We start from the raw sequence: 21,385 nt of genomic DNA on the forward strand, positions 1-21,385 counted from the left end.
AAGGTGATCCTCGTTGCGATTGGCCAACCGAGAACAGACGTCACTGCTCTACTCTACGTCACTCTGTGGGGACTTTTGGGGAACACGGCGCTTCAACCGACAGGGAAAATCTCAACTCTTCTTGAAAATCCTTGCTCAATATCCCAAGGTATCCCAAGGTGCATTTCTTGCTCGCTTGTTTTTTTTATTTTTTTGCCTTGAGCATGGAGACGGACACGTGCGATGGCGTTGCTTCAGCGGTTTGCGACAAGGCGTTCTTCAATACTAGTAATTTAAAAACACCCACCAAGGATATTCATGGGGAAGGACGCGGTTGTTGCTGCGACGCGTCTTTTCTTTTTCTCTTTCCTCTGATCTCTCCTCTATCTGCACGCGGCAGCGGTGGTGGCTCGGCTCCAGCCAGTAGGCAGGCCCATGCATCCTTCTCCCAGTCACAACAGCATGTAGTAAGGCACGGCCGTTCTTGTGCGACTTACGTCCGAAGCATTTTGTCGCCCTTCGTGACCTGCGACGGCACCACGACTTCGAGGAAGAGGTGGAGAATCTAGTCTTCGACTCTAACAAAGGTAAGAAACGAAGTCTGCATGCACGCACGCTGTGATTAAAGCAATAAAGGGCCAAAGCGGGATGCAGTCGCGCGCTTAGATTACCGATTGAAAAGTTGCAGTTTATTGACTTTTCGAGTGCGCGCATTTTAAGTTTGTAAACACAAAGCGCGTTCTTTTTTTTTATTTACGGGCTTACACTCACCTGGGGAAACTTGCACGTGGTTTTGTGCACAAAAACTTAGCGATGACATTCACGTTTTTTAAAGGAACCATGAAGATTTCAATGGGCTTGGTCTAGTGCGACAGATCTGCAGAGGTAGCCTTTGCGGGCATTCGAGTGAAATGTGAAACGTAACGTACTATAACCTTTGAAAGCCATGACTTGTCATAGTCATTTTGCACTTATTTGTAATGTAAGGTGTATAGTTTGTACAAAGTTTAGGTAGTCATAGTTTTGACTCCTAATCATTCTGAAGTGTAGCATGACTCAGCACTTTACTAGTAACATAAGGTGTGCAGAGTTTGTACAAAGTTGCGTAGTCATGCCTTGCACTCATTACTCGTCATTCTGCAACATAGCATGACTGTGCACTTTAATGCTTTGGCATTCTCGCTGGTAAGCAGTCTTATGTGTGTCTGCAGAATTTTTTTTTGGTGTCCTAGCTCCTCCATAAGCAAAGTGACAAGCAGTGCACTCTCTTTCATATTTAAAGTGGCCACTGCAGGAAAAAAACTGGTCCTTGCAGCAGACTCGCTGCTACAGGCCTTGCTTATGCTTTGTTGCAGGCATCTGCAATGTCTCGACAGGACACACAACATTGTCGCGGCATGCACTGGCTTAGCAGCACTGAAGCCATGGCAATCGCAACATGCAGAAGTGTGTAGGAAGAATGCCCAGCATTGTTCTGCCTTTAGAAGTCAACAGCGCTGACCTGAATTTGTGGTCAAAGGACAGGGCCATGTAAAAGGTTGCTGTGCAGGAATGAGTTTTTGCAGGGTGTAGTAAAATTGAAATACTTCCATGTAACAGTCCGTGTAATAACTTAACCTGAACTTAATAATTTTCTCCAAAAATTGTTCCCCATGCGCTATAGCAGGAAAAAACAGTAAGCGAATGACTGATAAATTTTTAACAATAAAAAAGCTGGGAAATGCAGTTTTGCACTGCAGGCAAAAGGCTAAAAATTTGAAGCTAAATCTGTGATTGTCATGCGCACTTGGCAGAGGCAGAGCGCCAGTAGTAGTGCGAGAGTACTGCATATGTGCCCACTCCATAGCACATGCATTTTTCATTAGTGTATGTAAAAAGTACAAACTTTAATTTGGCCTTGCTTTTCAAAAAATGAAAGTAGTGTGATACACAAAAAATTGACAGAGAAGTTTTGCCGAAATTTTATAAACGTGCAAAAGCAGAATTTCATGAACATTGCCTTGTCTTGTTACTTTACTGTTGGCTTTCTAAGGATGCCTTATGCCGTTATTCATGTGCTATCATTGTGTACACGTTTTTATCAAAATGGAGCCCACCTTTGTTCACGCCTCAATTTTTAAAAATTTCTTTTTAGTCATGAGTGGTCATGGACTTAACATCATATGTTGGCATCGTGTCATAACTATGTTGCAATGCTGCTGTGAGGCTGTGGTTGCTATGTCGCCGTTGCTATGCTCTTGGCACAAACCCACATACACATCGCAGGATCTTGCTCGGGGTTTACCGTTCGGAATTGTGCTTTCACACTAATAATTAACTAATACTATGTGGAGTGCTTAGTTATGTTTACAATCTTTCTGTTTCAGGATTTTGCACCTGGAAAGACGGAGAAGAAAGCAAAACTTGCTGCCATTTTATAGCTTCTACAGGAAAGAAGGAATGCGCACCAAGGGTTTTTAAACGCTACCTGCACTGCCACCATTCCGGCTCGTACGAAGAGCTTCCTATAGAACAGCGCCAAAGGCAGGAAAAGGGGCAAGGAAGCTGCAAAATCAGCAAACACTGCTTTGCTACTCTAGAGGTCATGGAGAAAGAGGGCAAGGTATATGTAGTGTTTCAAAAGAAACACTACGGACACTTCAATGAGGCCTGCCACCAAAGGCTGTCCCAGGATGATGCCAGAGGGCTTGCAGGTTAGCCACTCCTCTTGTACAAAGCATTTGTGCATGCTGTGTTGACTGTACCGGAATGTGAAAACGTTTAGAAGCTACACTCCACCAACCTTTCATAAATGGGAGACGAAAGTGCAATAGAAATGTATTTTAGGGGGAAGATATTGCTCATTAACTCGAGTGATCATTTCAATGATTTTTATTCTTCTGCGATGCATCTATGGCACAAAAGAGGTGGGACAACACGAAAATGCCTATTGTAAAGTGGGAGAAGGCATGTCCCACAAAACGAGGGGGCGGAAGAAGTTATAGTAGGGCACAGCTTAAGAACCCAGTGGCCAATGCCCCTCAAAGGAAGCCTGCCATCCAATGGCTTCGACCGATTCTCATGATGTCATGGTTAATCCTAGGGGGTAGCACTGCAGGAGGGTGGCAGATGAAAGGGGATTAGTTATGGCTTTAATTGAGTTAACTGATGAAAATCAGCTGACGCCATTGACTGGGGGGGTCTTCTTTAAGGGCCATCTGCCACTTCGTTCTCGAGTTGTATCTGACTGTAGTGCAATTCACTTGAGCCTACTTGGTCGCATCGAAGGGTGAAAAACAATTGATCCACGGCACATTGCATGCACAGCACAGTCTGTACGAACTTCATGCCGTTTAGTTTAGAGATGCATTGTGGAAGGGGTCCAGTCTTTCGAACTGAACATAATTAGGAATGTCGTCTAGCACTGAACTACTCCAATGTCTGTTCTTTTGTTTTTCTGCTGGTTTCATTGACTATCCTAGGTCTGTAGCTCAATCGGCTGACGTTGAACTTCATCCGTAAGAAGTCGGCTTGAGCTCTATGAAACGTGTCTTGAATGACTGAGAGTTGCACTCGATGCTAGCCTCTTTTTTTGGCTGCCTGTCAAAAGCGTAGGCATTTTGTTGCTGATCAAAGCAACGCCACCAGTCTAATGGTTGTATAAGGGCCATGTTTTTTCTCATAAGACAGATCGTCTGCAGTGAACTTTCATTAATTAGAATTATTTGGCTGTTTTGGCACTTCATCAGTAACGCTCGCAGGAACGGCTGTGGTTTCAGTGTTCAGCTACTAAGCTGGAGTACCCGGGTTAGAACCCGGCTGCGGCAGCTGAGTTTCGATGGAGGCAAGAGGTGCCCATGTGCTGCGCAGTGTCAGTGCCCAAAGATCCCCAGGCGGTCGAAATTATTACGGAGCCCTCCACTACAGCACCTTTCTCTCTTGCTTCTTTCACTCCTTCTTTCCTTCATGGCATGGTTGAGGCAGTTACTGCACCATTTCCTTTCCTCAAAAACCACTAACATAAAACACAAGCCTGCACAAGAGTTGAAATCGCAAAAAAAAAAAAATGAACAAGCAGCATTTATATTTCAGTTTATGTATGACTGGCATGCCCTCCAATTGTCTCTGACTTAGCAGCAGTCATTCAGGTGTTGAAACTGAAACAGCATGAGAAAAATATTCACTTAGAAATTATTCACCTGGCGTAAGTGAATTCTACATTGTGACTCGTGCACACTATTGTCTTGTGCACAAGTCCAAAGAAACAAAGTTCGCGTTCAAAAATTTGGTGTCTCTACTCCTTTAAAGGTTGCTGTCAGGCGAATCGGTGCATTTTTTGAATATGCAGAATGAAATGGGACAGGATGAGAAGCACATGTCCTTATTCTTTTCTTGTCCACATTTTCAGTGCTGTTATATTCCGCATTTATAACACGCTGTATATAACTTCCCTGTTTTGCATTGCAGTATGCAAGTTTAAACACTCAAGCTCATAAAAATAAAGTCCATCTGGCTTTGAAACAACCATTTTGTTGTGTGCTTTGCAGTGCCACAAAAGTGAAATGAAAGTAAGATGAACTGTGTGTCACCTGTGAAAAGGAACAAAGTGGAAGACGAAGGAATCCGACCAGAAGTATTTGTCACTTTATTACATGGCTGTAGGCAGATGAACCAGAGATGTTAACAGTTTTTTTCTGTACCATTTTCAGGCCGGTTAGTAGAAGGAGTGCCAGAAAAAACCATTGTGCACAACATCCGAGCAGGTACAAGTGGATCAAGCCCACGGATGCAACTTGTGACCACTAAGGACCTCCGTAACATTGCAGATAAGTTTAGGATTGGAAAAACAGAGCAGAGAGATCCAGACGATTTTAAGAGTGTTGAATTATGGGTCGAAGAAATGAGGGCAAAAAATGAGTCGCCACTGTTGTATTACAGGAAGAAGGGTGACCCCAACAGTCATGTTGGTGACTTTGAGCTAGCATTACTGACGTTCCCACAACGAGAGCTCCTTTATGAATTGGGGGCAACGAAACTGTGCACTGACTCCACCCATGGCATAAATAAGTACTAACTCCAACTGACAACCCTGCTCACAATTTCTCAAGATGCCTTTGGTATCCCGTGTGCCTACTTGATTTCAAAAAGGGTGAACACGGGCACTGTGGTGAGGTTTTTCGAGGCCATCAAAGAAAAAAACACAATACCATGTCAGGCATTTATGTCTGATGATGCCCCTGTTTATGGCAGTGCATGGGAGCAGGTGATGGGTCCCTTGAAGAGTCGACTGCTTTGCAGCTGGCAGGTGCTACACAACTGGAGCACGCACCTGAATACAGTCACAAACAAGGACTGCAGGAGTACAACAAGGGACATGCTGCACACTCTGATGAAGTGGACAGATGAGACTGAGTCTCAACAGTTGCTCCCTGCACTTCTTGGTATCCACTCCAAAGAGCATCAGCTTAATTGCCTTTGGCTTTGTCAGAAATTTTGAGAAAACATACGCAAAGAGGGCATGTCAGTGGGCTTACTGCTATCGGCAGTACATTGGATTAACAACAAATAATCACTTGGAGTCAAGGCACTAAAGTACTCTCACTTTGGTGGCAAGGTAAATGGGTGATTGGATACATTAATCAAAGTACTCTTCAATTTCACATCCGAAAAACTTTACAACAGGTGTCAAAGGAGGAGCAGACCACCGCAAATCTGCCCTATTTAGGAAGCATAAAGTGGGGATTGAGCTTTCTAAGTCCAGTACTGAGAGAGTGGGAGATGGCCAGTGGCATGTAAAGTCACAAAGTTTGGTGAACTTCAAGCACACAGTGGAAAGAACTAGCAAATCGTGCAGTGGCTGTGAGCTTCATTGTGAGCAGTGCGAGGCTTGCCACAACATGTACACAAGTACGTGTTGACCATGCAACGCATGTGCACATGTGCAAGCACATGCATGCTGTTGCTATAATGGAGCTACACTTGTGTCAGATGCAGAGCAGCCAGAAAGTAGCATTTGACTGTGCTGGCATTTGTAGGCCCTGCCTGAAGATGGCAGATTTCAGGTGAGGGATTAGGATTATGTTATGAGCTAGTTGGCAGGCTATTCTGACAAAGTGCTTTAGCATAGCAAGCTCAAGACACAGCAGGGAAGAGGAGTGTCATTTGCTAATTTTCTTGAAGCCCACATGGTCATGAGAAAGGTGCGCCATCATATCCCATATCAAGCAGCACCATTGACGGTACACTACAGGCCTCTGGTATTTCTTTTCTAGTCATTCCTTTTTCCCAAAACTTTCCTCCTAGGAATGGAGAACTCATCCCGCCACGGCGCCTCAGTGGCTCTGGCGTTCTTAGACTGCTTACACGAAGGCTGTGGGTTTGATCCGGCCATAGCGGCCACATTTCAGTGGAGGCAAAATACAAAGATGGCCATGTGCTGTGCAAAGTCAGCGTGCGTTAACCCTTAATCTGCCACTCCCGAGATAACTCGGGCTACCACATATGCACACCCCCTGCCTCTCCCGAGTTAACTCGTTTTGGCCTTTTAACTCACCCCCTGCCGCTCCCGATAATACTTGTGTAAAAAAAAAACTAAGCAAACATGTAGCGCCATCTATGGAGAGACTCTGTAAATTCATAGATTTTGTAGGATAAATTTTAAACAACAGATGGCGCGCATGTTTTCACATCCGAGTCACTTCGTTTTGGTCTGCGCACAGCAGCCATGAGGCTATGTGCCACACCCGTCCGCGCTTTGACGGACGAAGAAATTCAAAATTGCTTGTGAATTCGGAGTCCAATGATAATGAGAACGAGGAAGGAGCCGACCTAAGTGCCTTGTCGAGTGATGACAGCGATGAAGTCCCCCTGCCACCGAAAAATCCGCGTAAGTGGAGTAAATTCGACTGGCCAGATTGGTGCTGGAAGATTTGATTCATTACAACTAATATCTATAAGATTATCCTGAATAAACATATCTACATGTCCTGCAGAGCATTTTAGTTCGTTACTAGCAAAAAATTTCCAGGAAACTAACATGCGAAAAAAACCCGGCAGGGGGTGTGCAGATGTGAGTAAAAAAACCTGGCACTGAAAGGGTTAAAGGGCCCCAGGTGGTGTAAATTAATCCAGAGACCTCCATTATGGTGTCCCTCATAGCCCATGTGCCGCTCCCGAATGTTAAACCCGACAATTAAGAAATTGAGATATTTCAGGCCCCTCATTCCCTACTCAGAATCTGCTTGTGTGAGTACGCCCTCTCTGGCACTGCTCAACAGAGAACTTCTGACAATTGGCAAACATTTTTCATCTTTGGGAAATTAGTGCACTCATTTTCTTGTTCATACCTGCCTTGCATTCACTATAATTTTATTTCTTCGTCATCCCTGCTTGATTTCATTTTGTCTGCATGTGATGCACTCATAGAGGCATGCGCTCTTCAATAAAATTAGTATGAAGTGTCGCTCCATGCTGCATTCCTCTTTGTTGTGTCGTGCTGTCACAGTGCACCGCCCTTTTAGGACATCTTGAGAAAAACAGCGCTTGCAGACAAAGGACCAGAACAAGAAGGACACACAAAAAAAAAAAACAGCGCAGTTGTGTGTCCTTCTCGTTTCCTTTGTCTGCAAGTGCTGTTTTTCTCAAGATGTACCCCAACCAACTCGCCCAGCAACACACCTTGCCTTTTAGGACAGTTGAAAAAGTATTCTTGACAAAAGGCTAAGCCGTAGCTGTCATCTTGCACACTGAAAGCTGCAGCGCAAAACTACTATTCATCTTATTTTGCAAAGAGAATACTGCTGCAACAGAAAAACAGTATTACTCATTTTTCAGAGCATTGCTGGTGCAATTTGTGACACGAACTTATATTGCCATGGTAGAAACAGCCGTGAATAGCCTTCCCTCACATGATAAAGCACTTCATAAATGAACTTGCTTGGCTCTTACACAGTGTCTCTCCACCAGCCTTCCAAGCAATGAGCCTTCTGTTGTGTGATGGGAACACTGTGCCAACTTTGTTGCCTAGAAATTCTAAAATGCCCCTATTTGTTGAGAAGGCAGCTTAGATGAAACATATAGTGCCCAGTTAATGTCATTTCCTTTTTACTCATTAATGAAAAATGCTTCAAAGCCCAACTGCAACGAAATTATAATTTGGCTAGAATGCCTGTTAATGTGCTGGGTGTGTCATAAAACTAATCGTAACAAAGTTTCATGCTTCTGAGAAAACTGACACTGTTGCTACAAGTGTTTAAAAAGCTGTGTAGTAGACAACGTGGCATGTCCATATAGGCAGATACGGATACCCGAGTGCCATACGGCCTCATGTCTGGCCCATTGGGAATGAACAGATTAAGGACAGTGTAGAGTGAAAGGCTAGGGGCTAAAATGTGGCTTGGCAGTCATGGGTATGGTGCTGCGCCAAAGTTGTTAGGAATTTGTTTCAATCCTGCAGATGCTGATTTCTGTTTCCATTCCAGGTTTTTGTACACCATATTTACTTAAATAATGGATGCATTTGCATAATAAATGCTTTCCCTACATCAATCATCAAAATCTGGGGAAAGTTCAACTGACCACACCATGTTTTACACCATGTAATAAATGCACCAAACTTACCATTCTAATTTTTTCCCACAAGAAACTGCATCCATGATGCAAGTAACTGCAGTATTACAGGTTACAGAATGAAGCACTGTCAGCTGTATTATGTGGCCGCAAGACTGCCTGGCGCCATGTGAAGAGGAATGCTCCCAAGGCTCATCACATCACATTTACTCCAGTATCCACATATGGCACCCGTTTCATCCTGCACGTCACATTCACCTCGGGCTGGTGATAGCCTGCCAGCTAGATTAAGAATGTCACAAATAAAATGTCTACCTAACTGAAAACTGTGGTTGTATATATCGGAGATTTTTATTGACTTGTGGCAGTCTACCTGGACAGGTTATGGTAATGCAAGGCAGCCCATTATGCACAGCATATGAGTGCATATGCGCCACAACTTCGCATCTTTTCCAAGGGTTCATGTTTTGCACTATTGGGTGTGACCCGACCCATCTTTCCACAATCCTCGCGTAGTTAATAATAAAGTGCTCCTAATCCTTTTTTGACAGTCAAAATGTATTTTCCTAGGCATATTGGCAATCTTCAATTTGTATTTCTCCACAGATTTGGTACTTCTGAGAAGTTGGACGGTCATTTTATAAATGATATATTTTTAATAAGCTAGCAGATACTATTCTTGATTTAAACATTTGCAGGCATATATACGCTGCCATTGTTTGCCTTGATAAATACTGTGTCCATTGTGTAATCATAGTACAAACACGTTAATTGATTCTAAAGGATGTTAATGCTGGTTAATTACGCTGTACAAGCCCAGCTGTGGCTTTGGAAAGCTGCCCTTCCTTGGACTCTGACATTAAATACAACTTGTACTTGGGAAAGACTAATCTTACTGTGAGTGTAACGACAAAATTAAACAAATTCCATTAGACGCTGGTATGACCCCGCCTGCGGCAGTTGTATTCCGATGGTGACACACAACAGGCCCAGATTCTGTGCGATGTCGGAGCACGTTAAGGGCCACTGTTGGTCGAAATTACTGGATCCCTCCACTGTGGCGCCCCTCATAGCCCGAGTCGCTTTGGGACGTTAAACCCCATAAGCCAAAGTTAGCATTATGTTCCTGCCGGACGGACCGAGCAGCCGCTGACAGGGTCAGACTGTACGAATGGGTACCATCAATCACTACGTGACACCCCCACTCCACTCACCCGATGAAATCCCATCCATCAGTGACACATCCACTCCACCCTTCGACTCAGATTTGCAACCGCTTGCCAACCGCCTCCTCCCGCCCTCTCTTCTTCCCTCTTCCCTGCAATTTCGTGAAGGTGGATTTCACTCCCTCCACTCTGTCACCTGAGGCTTCAGACCGACGGATTATTCCAACATGGGGGGTTCTGATGCTGATGCACTAAAATGATATTTTTGAAAGACAGTTACAGTTTGTTACATGTTAAGGAAAAGAGTACTCGCTGTACCATGCAAAATGCGAGATCATTCCCTGGTGTGCACGCACTGCATCACAAGGAAGTATATTTGGCACCTAAATTTAAATGTGCAGTATAGCGAGCAGTTAGCACCAGGTGCCATACACAGACACGAGCACAAAATGAACACGCTTATTACCAGGCCCTCTCTGTGCACCCTCCCTATACATAGTGCGAAGACTGCTTTTGAAGCTAAGGTTGGTCACATTGCTAAGAAATAAAGACGGCATGAACATGAGAACCGGACACACAGCACTGACAGAAATCTCGACAGTCGGTGCTGTGTGTCTGGTTCCCGTGTCGTCCCTTTCTGTTCGGCGACCAACCTTAACTAGAACAAACAACTTGCCCGAACCCTTGCTTTTGAAGCATTGCATGCAGTAAGTAGCACACAGTACAATGCACAGACTGAGCCATGTGTGTTATTGTATCAGCAGTAAACCACGTGCAAAAAAAAAAAAAATCAACAGCCAATAACTACAGTCGGTAAAGCGAAATTTGAGCACAGCTCTTCACATATTTTAGTTTTGCAGTATGCTGAAGTAAAGAATTCCAGAGAGCCACCTGCCCCAGCGAGAGGCAGTGATAGGTGACATTTGGCCCTGAGCACTTGGCTATCACATACTTTGTATAGACAAGTTCTGTCCCGCCTCATACGAACACCAAAACACTTTCTTGAATATCTTTTTCAATGAAGGCAAATACACTGGCTTACACAAACATCGAAATTACTTGCTATTACATCTTAATAAAGTGTTCAGTGTCACACTATTACGATGCTATATATCAATTTATGCATGCCAGCACATCATCTCTGGCTGAGAAAGATCTGACAAATCTTGCTTTTTGACAGTATGTGGGCACAGAGTCATTGATTGCAAAGACCAAATATGACTATACCAGCAGAACGAGAACTCAGAGGATTACCTTAGAACTCATGTGCCTTTGAAAACATGCAGTGAACATGGAAACAATTTTATTTTTAAGGTGCGCCGCCCAGCGTATGCACATGCGTTCAGAGCACTCTTTCTGCGCCATGAAGGACGACTCGGCCCCAAGAGCAGAAGTACACACTGCCAGTGCATTCCAGAACATTTAATTCAGATAGGTACTACATGAGACGTAAGCAACGTATCTATAGCGTTCGCACCGTGCAGCTTTATTGCTTCGCTCTGTCCCGAGCATTTTTCAGTCCACTGAGGTGGTTGCGAGCCACAGGTGGGTTAGTCTTGCGATTATTCTGCCGGCAATTGCTTCTCTCTGTGATCTAGCAGATCTACGCCACCTCGCACCCACAACAGTCGTCAACTGGTACTGTCACTATTGGTGTCCAGATCAGTCTTGAAGGATCGAAGGCGGGCTGGAAACGACACGCTGCAATGTTCTCCAACCCTTGCATCACGAGAAAGTCAATGTGACGACATATCACAGCCCACGCACTGCATCGTGATGATTATAACAAGAGTTATATGCACAGATATTTTCCAGAATGAGCTGGAAACACCCAGATCAGGGACGCCAGTACTGGACGGCGCGGGCTTGCGTCCTGCTCACTCACCTTTAGGGACGCATGGGAGGTAAACACGCATTCCATAGGCGGTCTACTAGTCACAAACAAAAAAGGGGCAAATTTAAAGAACTACACACGCCACAAAGACGAGACACCGACGAATACTTCACTCGCAACAGCCGCCGACCGCGATTCGAACGTACGTAAACAACCGCCATGTTGTTTTTTTTTCCTTATTTGCTAACTGACTGTAGGGGGCGCTGTAAGAGCGCTAGCATCATCATCGCGCGTTCCCTCAAAGAAAAGTAAATATAAATAGCCGAAACCAGCAATAAACTAGAAAAAAAAAAGCATTAAACGTTAAAAATTGCAACATAAATAAGAAAGTCATTTATGCAGTTGACGAAAATCAACACACTCATTCAAAGGAAACGCCAACAAAATTGATTCATAAAAATAAAACGAAAATATAAATATGCATGTTTTCTTCTCCTTGGTTTTGACTAAAGCTAGGACGTGCGACTATTTTTTGGCAGTTTTCTAAATCGGGTAACTCAGTGCGACCATAAGAAAATTAAGGCAACAAAACTGAAAACGTGACAGGGGCACTTAAGGGTCAACATTGCATCGTCAACAATATGTACGCTTTCTCTCTTGTTGCTCATCCCAAGCTTATTAATTGAATGCATGTCAATTTGCTGTTTCAAAGCAGAACGGTCTTCTATCATTGTAGCGGATTGAACCGAACCAAATGTACTGTCATGAACAAAGCGGTCACATAACTTTCACTTATGCAGCTCAAACTCACATTATTTATTATTTGAGTGTAGTTTTAATGACATGAAACCACAAGTACCATTATAAAAGGTATTTTTCATCAGAGCACTTCGGATGGACTAGAAGCCTTACTCCCAACAGTGTACAATAAAGCCATTCACACAAATCATGTTGGCAGCAATGCTGAAACTGTGTGCGTCCACCTTACTTGAAACTGCAAGGGATGCAAGACAGACAAAATTTTACCATTCAAAATCATAATGTGCCGAGATATTGCTGCAATCTTGAACGTAACCACGCTTGCCATTACAATCAAAATGACTCAACAGCACATGCAAACATGAGAATTTTTTCTTCGCAGACATTTTGACACTACATTTAGTTCACTATTTATGCAACTTCCGTTTATTTACACGATGGACACGAATATTCACATGCACGCCAGTCTTAGCATGAGTGCCATGCGTACGTAATTGTCGATATGCACCCCGTCACACATTGTCCATTTGCACATAAAAATACTCATGAAAACTCAACAAGTGCTCAGCAATTACTGCAGCTTAAATGGTAAAGCACACAGAACACGTCAAAGTTATGGTATGGTATAGAATATGGGGTTTAACGTCCGAAGGCAACATGGGTTATGAGGAACGCCATAGTGCAGCGCTACGGATTAATTTTGACCACATGGGGCTCTTTATCGAGCACTGATGTCACTCAGTACACAGGCGCCTAGCATTTCACCTCCACTGATATGCAGCTGCCGCAACTGGGATCGAACCCGTCCTTGGGAACAGCAGCGGGCACCCTAACCACTCAGCTATTGCGGCGGGGCAACGGCTAACCACATTATAAGCAACCAAAAGTCCAGGTCTCTGCTTTATGTCTTACATGTTGCCTAGGTATCGTCTACTTTTACTATATCTGCAATCTAAAAATTAACGATAGACAACTTCCCCACTCCATCTAAATTACTATAATTGTCCCATGCCCTTCTTGGTTTGCTACACACTTTTTTTTTTTTATTCGAGTAGTCTGCCGTGAGGCATAAGTTGAGAAAAGGGGGAGTGGAATGTAGGTTACAGAAAGTCAGAAGAAGGAGTGGAGACCAGTTTCGGCGAGGTACTCGCATAGGCTGCTGGTGAAGTGATTGTCCATAGTCCACTTCACATAGTCCCCGTCGCGGTTCCACCACAGGCCGACCTGATAATTTTTGGCTAGTTTTATCAAGGTGTCATACAAGTGTAACAGCTGCCACAGTATGAATTGTGGATTCTAAGAGAAAAAAGAACTCACAAATTTTGCACTAATTTGAACAAAAATATTCAGCCAATATATGCACAACAGGCATACACCAATAACATTTCTACCGCAAAACCGTGAACCCACCGTACCGAGGGCCAGTAATAGAAAATCACTGGCCGCCGCAGTGCCTCAGAGGTTATGGTGCTTGGCTGCTGACCTGAAAGACGTGGGTTCGATCCCGGCTGTGGCGGTCGCATTTCGATGGAGGCAAAATTCTATAGACCCCTACAAAAATTCTATTAGTCACCCCTTGTCGTGCTAATATGCAGGTACCAATTATTTCTGTAACATACCTCTTATCATTTCTGTAATACCCATTACTAGGTCTTCAAGAAAATAACCTGAAATGTAGCAAAGAGCTGATGGTTGTCTTTTCATAGAACATTCTTCACAGCAGCTCTGCTTCTGAAAGGAGCACCTCATTCTTTGTGGACTCAACTAGTTTTCTTCTATTTTAATCACCATGAGGTCAGAGTACTCCAGTAACACTCTGACTCCTGATATGCTACACTCTAGTGAGCCAGTTTCACAACTCATAAAAGAATGATGAACTCAAAGGTCTGCCACAAACATGTCATGGGCTACATCTTTAATGGAGTAGAGAAACCAAATTTTTGGATGCGCATTTCTCTTTACGCTGATGCACTAGGCAATGCTATACACAAGCCACCATGTGGATTTTAACTTTATCAGCTAAATAATTTACAATTTAATTTTTTTTCTCGTGTCATCTGGTTTCGGTTTTTAACAGCCGAATGACTGCTCTGAAGTCAGATACATGTTCAGGTCACATGAGGCATGCAAAAAGAGATATAATCGCTGCCTGTTCACTTTATGTGACTCCAACTCTTAGACAGGTTTGTGTACGAGTTGATGCAAATAACAGTGAACAAAGCTGCAACAATACTGCTGTCTTTGTATGCCTCACATGACCTGAACACATCCCTGACATCACAGTCGTCGTTCGGTTGTTTAAGCTAAAGCAGTGCGAGAGAAAAAATGCAATTATAAATATATTGCCTCTTGTCGCAATCCATGCAGCTGTCTAGTCTTTCTAAAGTACTGCGCATCATTCTAACCGAAAGAAACAACTAAAATTTTGTTGTCTCTACTCCTTTAATACCTACTGGGCCTTGACAATATAAAAAGCACCTAAACATATCAGCGAACTGAGCTGCCAACCTTCAAAAATGTATCCACAAGCTCTTTTCACATTGTGCTTTTAAATATGTTGCCTCATACTCGTGATATACATATGTTCTGACTGTGCACATATACAAAAACAGTAATTCAGGAACCAGCAGACCCACCCATTCAGCAGCATGGCAAGCGAAGAATGAAAATTAGAATGCAGCTAGAAAGAAAAGGCACAGAGCTTTTTCAGACCTTCTAATTTGAATACTTCAAACTTATGTGGCCAACTGTAAATGTTTCCTTACTGAAATCCCACACTCCTTTAGACGTTTGCCATAAACCAGAGAAAAATTTGTTAAAATGCTTCCCTCTAAAAGGAACAACCAAATATAAGCAGACAAGCCATGTTTACATTTCATGCATTTTTAAGCTCTTCACTGTATGCAGAGAAGCATGTCACATGCATGGCGTGTTGATGTTTGGTTTATGCTGCTTCTTAACTTTATATTGAAAGGTCATGGCTACTCTTTTTTTGTGTGTGTGTCCATTGCCCCACAGAGCTGCCATCTATGGAGCAAGCTTATTTGCATTTAAAGGTCGCTTGCCTAGTCACTGCTGACTCCACACAAAACAGATTTTCCCCTCAAAACTGGCAACGTGCAGTAAAAGCAGGCGTGCAATTAATGTGACACCTCATACACTTCGTAATGATGCAGTGGCCTACATAAGGCCAAGCCAGCATGCTATTCATGTATGTGCACAAATTATATTCACTTATACAATGCTAATGTCAAAAAGAAACCCTTCTAGCTACAAATGTTAATGCAGCGCATTACGGCATGCATGGCATCCAACGTCCCTGTACAACATACTTTTACTAATAAGGCTAAAACAGTGCACCCTGCACAAGGATGAAGGAAGATGAGACAACACGCAGCATCTTCCTTATGCAGGTCTGCTGTTTTTGCCTTATTATGTCATACCAACTTGCCTATCAGTCTGTGTTTTTACTAACTGCTGCAGCAGAAAAAACAGCTGTGAAATTTGGAATGCATTCACGGCGTCTAGAAATTGAAGCTCAGAAAATGTAACACACAGAAAGTGCAAGAAACTTGATATCCGGAGTGTTTACGTTTCTCTCTGTGTTGTGTTTTACTTACCCTGCAATAGCCCAACATCGTTCCCAAACAAACCCAAGGGCCACTCTGGCAACGCGGATGCTGAAAGCCTAAGTCAAGCCTCCCACTTCATCACAAACCATTACAGAAATGACAGAGCAAGCAAAACAAGTTTCGGCCTTGTCTGGCTTTATTCCAATGCTGAACGTTACAAGAAATACACCAAGAACCACACGTTCCACTTAATGAATATAAACACTTCACCAAATAGATAAAAGAAAAGCAGCTTTCTAGATATTCAAAGGTTCGGTGGTGTGACCATACTACGCCATTTGCTAAACGCCTATCAGCGATGAAAGCGGCGTACAGTTCATGTGGCACGATGCGTCGAGTTGCGTGAATTAAGTCTCTCCGTGGGCAACGCTACGGCGTCGTACAAAGCAGCTGTGGCCTACCGTGTGCTTTGCGCAACATGGGTGTCAACGCGAAGTAATCCATTACAGCTTGGCTAGTTGGTGGGTAGACACTGCAGGCATATCAAACATTATGACGGAAGATGTGTTGTCCTTTCAAAGGCTAGCGTGTATACGTCCATTCCGCCTTCCTTCCGCATTTAAATTTTTTTTTTAGCATAGCTTGTCGCCGGTGAGCACACATGCAGGACTCCAGGAACATAGCATATATGTACCGCAACTGCCAAATGGCTCGCAGTACCCACCATTTTTATGCATACGAGCTCATCCTATCAGTACGTAGAGGTCAGAATCAGTTACGCGCAACACAAGGAAACATAATTTTCGACACTCATCAAATGCTTCAAACCATTGCCTCCTTCTAGAGGAGGCAATGTTCAAACACGAGATACAATACCGAAAGGTGCCGAAGAGAACTGAAGTGACCTCGAATTCAGTCAAGCACTGCCTTGCTAAACGTCTCTAGGGGCTTCCGATATCATACCACGGCTGGAACAGGTCGCACTGCAAACTTGCATAATAAAGACAACACTAGGGCACTGGGGTACAAGTCCGGACGTTAGCGCGGTCAATATTACTCGTCATTGCACCAACCTTTGATGACTTTCACGGCAGCACTTACTCCACACGTCAATGCACCGCGCGGTAAACAGCCATCGCAGCCATGTCAACAAACCACCGTGGCGTTGGCGATGACAACGATGGTCACCGTGGCAACCGTGGAGACGCCAGCGACCTAGAAACTATGGCTAGGGACGTTTCAAAATTTTGCGACGCCATTTTTACCTAATTTTGCAACAAAAAGTACCCAGAAATGTACCTAAACAAACGCCATTTTGGAATGACGTCATTAAAAGTCACGTGACACGAGGATCGTCTTCCTCCATTTAGCCTTACGCGGCGCTTCCGCGCGACATACGAGCTACTACTACAACTGCTACTTTCGTGGAGCCTTTCCTACATTTCAGAAGTGCTGGCCCATTTGAGTTAACATGGGCTCAGTTTGCAAACTGGCTGCCTTCATGAGAAGTGAGCTGAAGACACAGCGATGCGCCGCTCGATGGCTTCGCACGGCGTCCCGAAGGTAAGCAATGCGAGCTTCGCTTTGGGAGCCGTGTCGGACTTTCGTGCTGCTCATCAGCTGCGACACATCGCAGAGACCTGTGGTTTAGCGTGACCTCACTGACATTTTAAAGCATATTATGCTTATTGCAGCGGAGCACACTGAACAGCACGCAAACAGTGGCCACAGGCAGAGAGGCAGAGAGGCAGAGCCCTGCCCTGGAGTGTCACTTGCGCACCTGAAAGCAGCTGCACTTGACAAGTGAAAAGGCACCTGGGACGTGCCGCTGGATTTCTTGCCGGTGTCGCAATATCTGTCGTGCAGTGCACAGGGTGAGGTAGACAGGAGCTTTAGCTGTACAGCCCGATCAGAACGAGGTGCCAATCCCCGTTGCCGCAGTCTTGAGCGGCATCGAGCAACCATTGGACGAGCAAGATTGAAGGCGGCTCTCCCAGAAGTAATTCAGGAAGCAGGGCTCTCTTGGATTCGTTGACTCGTGCTGCGTCGTTTCTTGCTAAATGTGCACTCATTATAAATTCTATTTCATCATTAGTGTCCTCATATGGTCTGCATTGTGTCGAATTCCCGTTTTATTATTCATTTATGTCACTTTCCAGACCCGAAGAAATTATAGAAAGCAGCGATAAGTAACAAAACACTGTTCAAAGTAATCAGTTTACGAAGGGGCGGAAAATAGAAGAGACTTGAATTCGCAATTTCTCATTATACATTTTAGTTTAGAGAATGATGCACCAACTTTAACCGTATGATCAGAACTGTATGTAGTGTACGAGAGGTGAGCAAAAAGATGATTTGGGGGAGAGTTATGGTGCATTCTGTAAAAAAAAAAAAAAAAGCCGAAAACGTTTATAGTATAAAAATATGTGCGGCAAAATGACAGTGCTTTTGATAAATGTCATGTTAGTATAGTGGGAATAGTTTAATAAGATGTAACAGGCTGATCGGTTTTGAACGGATTTGTGTGCAGTGATCAGTGTGATTTGACCTTGATTCCATACTGGATGCATATTCGAACTTTTGGTGCCCTGATGTTTTATACAGGTATAGCTCACTGATCTCCAATAGGTGGCTGGATGCCACATTCCCGCTTTCTGAGGCAAACGCAAGTGAAACCACTGGAAGTTGGACGGCCTGTCTCGGAAGTCGGGGGTCTGCTGTGTATTTCAATGCAAAAAGTCGTGTTTTTTGTCCTTTGGTTGCAGTTTCTTCGGGGATTTTTGTGTGCAATGCGTGCTGTTATATCAAAGGAATGAGCAAGCTGAACACTAGAAATGGGAGCATCGTTTGGAGAGCCCCGTAATTCCAGAGAAACTGAGGAAAACAGACATGCAGGTTCCACCCTGCCATGATAAAGGGGCACGTACGTAGTGCACTATGTTCTTGTCGGGTTCTTGTCTTCCGAGCATAAATTTGGAGCGCTAGTGGAATGACGATGAGGCTGACTAAAAAAGTGAACGATGGCGGATATCCTTACCCTCGTTTCTTGAAAAGCCATTTGTTATGCAGGTGCTGTAGTTTAAGTTTTCAGTTGTAAGTAGCCATGTCTCGTCTCATCGATGGTGGGTGATGTTTATAACTTGAAGATGTCGCTTACCTTCCACACGTGCTGTTAGCCTAACTCCATAGTACAGCCACGTTTCTAGAGCTGTGTCTACAAGAAGCAGATAAAACAATATTGGGGCTAGGCATTAGCATATTTGAGACATCAGTTTTGGCAAACAGTAGGCAGCGCAGTTTATACGCTACTACGCTGCTTCACTTTGTCTGTTTTACAGTGTGCCTGTCGGTTGTCTACAATTTTCGGTGGTTTACAGTCTGCCATTAGGTTGTTGGAACTGCCAAAAAGCGGCGCTTCTACAGTTTAGCAGCAGCTGAAAAGTTTTGTCCCAATATTTTTTTAAACGTGACAGCGTTGAGGTTCCCTTTCCGCAAGAAATCCGGTTACATCTTCGTCGATGGCGGCATCGTTATCGTTGTTGTGAGCGAAAGATCTGCAGAGAAGCAACCTAGGTGGGCAACCTAAGTCGCGTGACCTTTTGGCGTCATCACAACTTCACAACCGGATCGTGCGCAAACTGACCACCATTGTATATGGCAGTTAATGATTGGTCGTGAGGGGTTGCTCGGGAAAAGCAACCCGAGTCTCGGACACCCCACTGAGGCAGCCGTGCATCACTTAACTTCTGCACCACTGTGCCATAAGTGGTACGTATGAGGACTATTAACAATCTATGAATGTGCGTGGCCCGACAGCCCTTGTTGTGTAAACTGTGTCTGTGACGAGACAATCACTCATCTCTTGTGTGAGTGCCCTGCCTTTGTGAACGAAAGACGTAAGATGCGTTGTGCTCTGGACCGCCTTGATCCTCGCCCTTTCGCAGAGGCCAAGATCCTCGGTCCGTGGCCGCAACAGTCGACTGCCATCAAGGCTTACAAGGCACTGTTTTGTTTTTTACGAGAGACTGCCTTGATTGATGGACGGTGACTTTGTTTCCCGTTCCTTCTCTCTTCCCTCTTTAATCTCCTCATTGCGTTCCCCTGTGCAGGGTAGCCAACCGGCAACTTTCTGGTTAACATCCCTGCCTTTCCCCTCCTCTCTGTATCTATCTCTCTATCTAATAAGGGAGTAATTACTCATTGATGTCCACCCAAGTGCAGCCATGCGGCTACAGAGGAAAGCTATACAGCTTTCTCGGAAACTTCGCAGTTAAAGAAAAATTCGTCCTGGTCCGGGGTTAGAACCCGGGACCAGGACGAATTTTTCTTTAACTACGAAGTTTCTGAGAAAGCTGTACAGCTTTTCTTTGTAGCCGCTCGACTGCGTGTGGGTGGATGTGAATGAGTAATTACTCCCTTATTACAAATCTGCTCCAACTTGGGGGATTCCCCTCAAAACATTTGGCCTACCTCTCTGTCTCTATGAATGTGCAGTGGTCAGTCGCCAATTCCGCATACCTATGTGGGCATTCACCCATTAATGCTGTTGTGTGACACCCTAGAGGCGGAGCTTATGTGTGCCCTCCAGTTTTTCCCTCAGCTTTTTGGTGTCTTGGGGAGAGCTTTGTTTATGTTTGTTTTTGCAGGGTGGTCCCTGTCACTGGTGATGACGAGGTTGTGCCCAGCGAGCAGACAAGGCCGGCTGTCCCTGGAACTCCTGCAGCAGAGCACCCCCCACAGAAGGAACAATCCAACAAAGAGGCGAAGATGCCTCGAAAAAAATTTTTCCGCGATGACGAGAGTGATCATGACAAGTGAGAGTTCTCTCATGTGCAGTTCCCTCTGCTGGCAGGGCACTGTTGTTTGAATTCATTGCTTTCTGTCTTGCCCAATGCCTGGCCTGGGCAATTTTATTCTCATTTCTTTTTTTTTTTGCCCATTCCACTATTTGCTTCTTGTGCACACTCTGGTTGCCCTGCCTTCAGGTTGTGTGCCTTGGCGATGGCGCGTTAGGTAGCACAAATGCAAGCTGCTAGGTGAACACTGAGATATCTGAAATAGGATAAAATAATGTCATAGGAAGGGCAGGATTAACTTTCGGTGGAAATACTGTCGTGAATGTTCAGATCTTATCCAGAAATAACAGTCTAGATGTGCTGGTAAGCACGTCATTGTTCATCGTGAAATGAATGGTCCTGAAGCTCAAAAGATGCTTATTTGTTTAAACAACCAGCACATCATCGTCATTATTATCATTGTTTTCGTAGAGGGGTTGTGCAACTTTCAGGGGGGGTGGGAGGGGGAAGAAAGGGAGGGAGGGATGCTGAGTATTATGCCTTGGGTGAATTCTCAGTGTTGCATGAGAATGGGGAGTGATGGCAGAAAATGGCGCACACAAATTGAAGCTCTTGTGTAAACAGGGATGGTGCCTGTATCTTCGCAGCGGGGCGGTAGTGAAATTTTGAGATGTGCTGTCACTGTCAGGGAGCATTGCTGCTCATAAAACTAAAATAAATAGAATGGACCAA

At 44.3% G+C, this 21,385-nt stretch overlaps 1 protein-coding gene and 1 long non-coding RNA gene across 4 annotated transcripts in view; one reads left to right on the plus strand and one right to left on the minus strand.

Moving 5' to 3' along the window:
- Window positions 1-21,385, plus strand: part of LOC149345312 (tRNA (uracil-5-)-methyltransferase homolog B-like) — an 82,782-nt gene that overhangs the window by 379 nt on the left and 61,018 nt on the right. For 2 of the 3 annotated variants that reach the window (XM_089546572.1, XM_089546573.1), the window contains exons 2-3: window positions 17,236-17,420; window positions 20,504-20,671. In XM_089546572.1, coding sequence (XP_089402698.1) covers window positions 17,329-17,420; window positions 20,504-20,671 — 260 coding nt within the window. In that variant the 5' untranslated portion in view covers window positions 17,236-17,328. The remainder of the gene's footprint in view (window positions 1-17,235; window positions 17,421-20,503; window positions 20,672-21,385) is intronic. The other variant, XM_089546574.1, reaches the window with a different exon arrangement.
- On the minus strand, window positions 176-17,232 carry LOC149345313 (uncharacterized). Its single transcript, XR_016283272.1, has 2 exons — window positions 11,578-17,232; window positions 176-9,844 (listed from the first exon to the last, which is right to left on the minus strand). It is a non-coding gene; the product is annotated as an uncharacterized LOC149345313 (long non-coding RNA).

The sequence above is a fragment of the Amblyomma mixtum genome, chromosome 5 (genome assembly GCF_055824585.1).
Source record: "Amblyomma mixtum isolate Tamu chromosome 5, ASM5582458v1, whole genome shotgun sequence".
Lineage (NCBI taxonomy): Eukaryota > Metazoa > Arthropoda > Arachnida > Ixodida > Ixodidae > Amblyomma > Amblyomma mixtum.